Source organism: Sinocyclocheilus grahami, unplaced genomic scaffold (genome assembly GCF_001515645.1).
Source record: "Sinocyclocheilus grahami isolate Dianchi unplaced genomic scaffold, SAMN03320097.WGS_v1.1 scaffold2709.1, whole genome shotgun sequence".
Classification (NCBI taxonomy): Eukaryota; Metazoa; Chordata; class Actinopteri; order Cypriniformes; family Cyprinidae; genus Sinocyclocheilus; species Sinocyclocheilus grahami.
Window position 1 is genome coordinate 23,877 of NW_015507887.1, and position 3,774 is coordinate 27,650.

General features: G+C 36.0%; 1 protein-coding gene across 1 annotated transcript in view; it reads right to left on the reverse strand.

Moving 5' to 3' along the window:
• LOC107575542 (trypsin-1-like) overlaps nucleotides 1-1,915 on the reverse strand; it is a 23,015-nt gene extending 21,100 nt beyond the window's left edge. The window contains exons 1-2 of the mRNA XM_016261903.1: nucleotides 1,602-1,915; nucleotides 667-687 (exon numbers count right to left, since the gene is read on the reverse strand). Coding sequence (XP_016117389.1) covers nucleotides 667-687; nucleotides 1,602-1,857 — 277 coding nt within the window. The 5' untranslated portion in view covers nucleotides 1,858-1,915. The remainder of the gene's footprint in view (nucleotides 1-666; nucleotides 688-1,601) is intronic.
• Nucleotides 1,916-3,774: the final 1,859 nt, after the last annotated feature.

Below are 3,774 nucleotides of genomic sequence, written 5' to 3' on the forward strand. Positions count from 1 at the left end.
CCCTGCTCTGCCTGCACTGCCATGGCTGCCTGTTCTGCCTGCTCCGCCATGGCTGCCCGATCTGCCTGCTCTGCCATGGCTGTCCGATCTGCCTGTTCCTCTTCACGGGCCTGGCCCTCCATCCCTCCCCCTGTTCCGCCTTTGCTCTACCACTCTCCTGGACTTGTTGGGTTTTGTTTGTTTGTTTAGGCGTCTGGAGCCGCCCTTGGAGGGGGGGATATGTAATGTGTTTTTTTTTTCTTGTTCATGTTTTCATGTCGTTTATTTTGTAGTTTAGTCATGCTCCCTGTTTGTGTCATGCTTCCCTTGCCCTCATGTATTCATGCCATTGGTTCTCTTGTTCATTGTGTCATGTTCTGATTGGTTGTCTTAGTCATGTGTCTTGTTTCCCATTGGTTTGTTCTTGTCTTGTGACCCTCTTGTTTGCTATAAGTAGCCACCATGTTGCCATTGTCTCTCATCGTGTATTGATGTTGTAACCCGCTGTTGGTAAGTTTAGTCTGTTCATGCCTCGTCAAGTCTGTTCATGTCAAGTCACGGATTATTGTTTGGATCACACTGTAAATAAACTGCACTTGGGTTCACACTTCAACTCGCCTTCAGTGGACCGAATATCGTTACACAGAAGACACATCTATGAGTTTTATTATCTTTATGACCACTTACCATCTAACTGGCAGAGCGAACCTGTATGGAAAGACAAAGGCAAAGTAAACAGCGAGTCATCCAGAAAGAGCTGATAAACTGGTTTGTGTCGCCCACCTGTTACATCAGTGCTGGTGCATAATGGCATGAAAAAAACAAACTTTACCTCTATAATAATGTTTATGGATTTTAGCCAAAATACCTGTTAAATTATTTCATATTCATGACGTGATTAAAGTAACTTACCTAAATCAATTTAGTTTTACATGCAGTGCGTTTGTGAATGAGATGCTTCTGTTTCTCTATAGGGTTATTTCTGAGTTTTGCCCATAAACATTTAGTGAGCGTTACTGAATATACAATAATTGTGTGCATGCCTTTGTGTGTGTTTTCAAACAATGTATGAGTAGTTTGCGCACACATTTTACAGTATATTACAGTGTTTTACCATATTTTACAGTATATTACAAGTATTTCATAAAAGTTTTGACACTGTTTATTCTTTATAATTATCACTATTTTCCACATTTTGGGATAATATTAAAGTAATCAAATCTATAACTGACATAACTAAAATAATTGGATTTATGTAGTGACCAAAATATTACACAAATCAAAACTATCTTTCAGCTTCTTCAAATTCACTCAACTGCATCCTAATTCTTGACATCCTGGAATTTAAATGAACTAAACTCATCCATTAAAATACATACATTATGTATTTATAAAAACATTCATACAAATGCAGGATTCGTGTTTACCTACAAAACTAATTTCAACCATTTAACTGTAAGTCTTCAGATCCAACATTTTTACAGTCATGAGAAACATAAATTGTCAAGTGTGTTTACAAAGGTTCTTAGGAATTAAATGACTTGAATTTGAAACAACTGAAACAAACATTATTAAATGTACATCTAATTTTGTCATGTTATAGACTTTTTGTAAGCTCTTACCTGTTATGTAGAGAAGTGTGATTGCAGAAACACTCAAAGCGCTGTTGAACTTCATAATTATTATTCTGCTCTGTGATCGGACTGTTTCTTGACCGTCAGGTTTCTGGTGAGATGGAGAACAAGAACCACCGCATTTATCAAGAGTTCTCTGTCTCCACCCCAACACTACGTTCATCTCATTTTCAGAAAAAAAAGAAAGCCTTTGAAAAAACAGCATGCAGGAGCCTGAACGACACAGAAGAACAAAATCCATCATTCTTCACTATTTATTTCACACATGCATCATGGAGTACACACAAGGCATGCACATTCAATCCACCATCCATCTCCATATTTAGTGCCAGTATACGGAAATGTGGATTAAATAAATAAAAAAATGACTGTGAATGTTGCATTTCTGGGACTGGTATGAATCATGTACAGCGATCAATGTTTTTTCTTACTATATCTGTTTATGATTTTTCTGTATTCACCATTATTGAATGTCTGTGAATCTTAGATTTGGTTGGGTCTGTGCTTTGTTTTGTTTTTTTTTACATTGAAAAATACTTCAATTTAATTTTATCATTTTTTTTTTTAAGTTTCATAAATACTAACATCTGCTTCATGCTTGAAGCAGTGAAATTGTTTAAAATTCACCTGTTTTCACTTAATTTGGATATTGTGATAAAAGAACACTGACTAATATGAAATCTTGAAACATGACAAGTTAAATATTTTACTCCGTATATTCATGTGGGAACATAAAAATGTGCTGTAATGTTTATGCAATGCAATCAATGAGAAAATGTCCATGATCACTGAAGTTAAAAAAACAAAAAAAACAATTGAAGACCCAAGATCAGATGCTATGCACTGACATTGTATCGCACTGTTTATGAGACATTTAATGGTGCTTTATGTAATCAGAGAAAAGACCTGCATGTACTTTCAGTATTCTAACCTACTTACAAAGGCACCTGAATATGGCCAAAAAATGTGAGGAAACCAGTATGTACAGTCAACCCTATTCATACGTACAATAGCAGAAGAGTCAAACCTCTTTATTCTTCTGTTAACAGCATTTCAGGTCTGCAGGCATGCAGAGATATTAGAGACATCAAAAAAAGAACTACATTATGAAGTCAAGTTGTCACCTTTATTTATACAGTGATTTATACAATACAGAATGTCAAAGCAGCTTTTAAGTGTTAAACAGGAAAATCATGGTTGTTTCCCACATCGTCCTGTGGGAAAAAACATTGGGGAACATTGTCAGAGATTTGTGGCTTGAGCCATGCGTCCTTCACAAAGACAGATCTGCCAATTGTAAATGCAGATGTCAAACAGACGTCTCCATGATGTATGTGTGCTATCCGAGATATAGTTATATTATATCAATATTATATCAATAATAACACAATCAATAGGGTATTACACACTAGATGAGATCATCAAATCAGGCCTCTACACAATGATTACTTTATCAATAAGTAACACAGGTTTCTCTTGGATTTTTTATTCTAATTTTTTGCCATAACAAATGTGTTTTATAAACACAATTAAAGCAGCCGAGGACAAGCTAATGATAGAAAGTCAAGGGTTGAGTGAAACTTAACACTGATTTCCATCTTAGCAGTGTCAAACAAAATAATCAACATCTAAACCTCTGTTAATTCTCAATAAGAGCTTCTGTAGACGTCTGACAGAAATAAAGTCAATCAGGTGTGCGTTTCCCAAAAACAACTATGGTCGCAAGTTAAATGTCTTTTATCTTCAGTTGATTTCATCACTTTATGGTTTCATTCATTACTCAGTGTTGTTTCACATTAAATGTGTACTAAGCGATTTTTACCGAACGATGTTGATATTTGAAAGCACCAAAACAAATACGCTCATACCCCAACAGCACTGACATTGTATCGCACTGTTTATGAGACAATTGATGGTGCTTTATCTAATCAGAAAAAACACCTGCATGTACTTTCAGTATTCTAACCTACTTACAAAGGCACCTGAATATAGCCAAAAAATGTGAGAAAACCAGCACGTACAGTCAACCCTAGCACATAGCACCCCTATTTTGATAACTCCGCCCACACGTACATACACATACATGGTGGATCTGCCATGTCTGCTGGCCGCAGCATATTAAAGCACAAAAAAAAGTTGTGTGAAAAAGCAAAATCAGCGT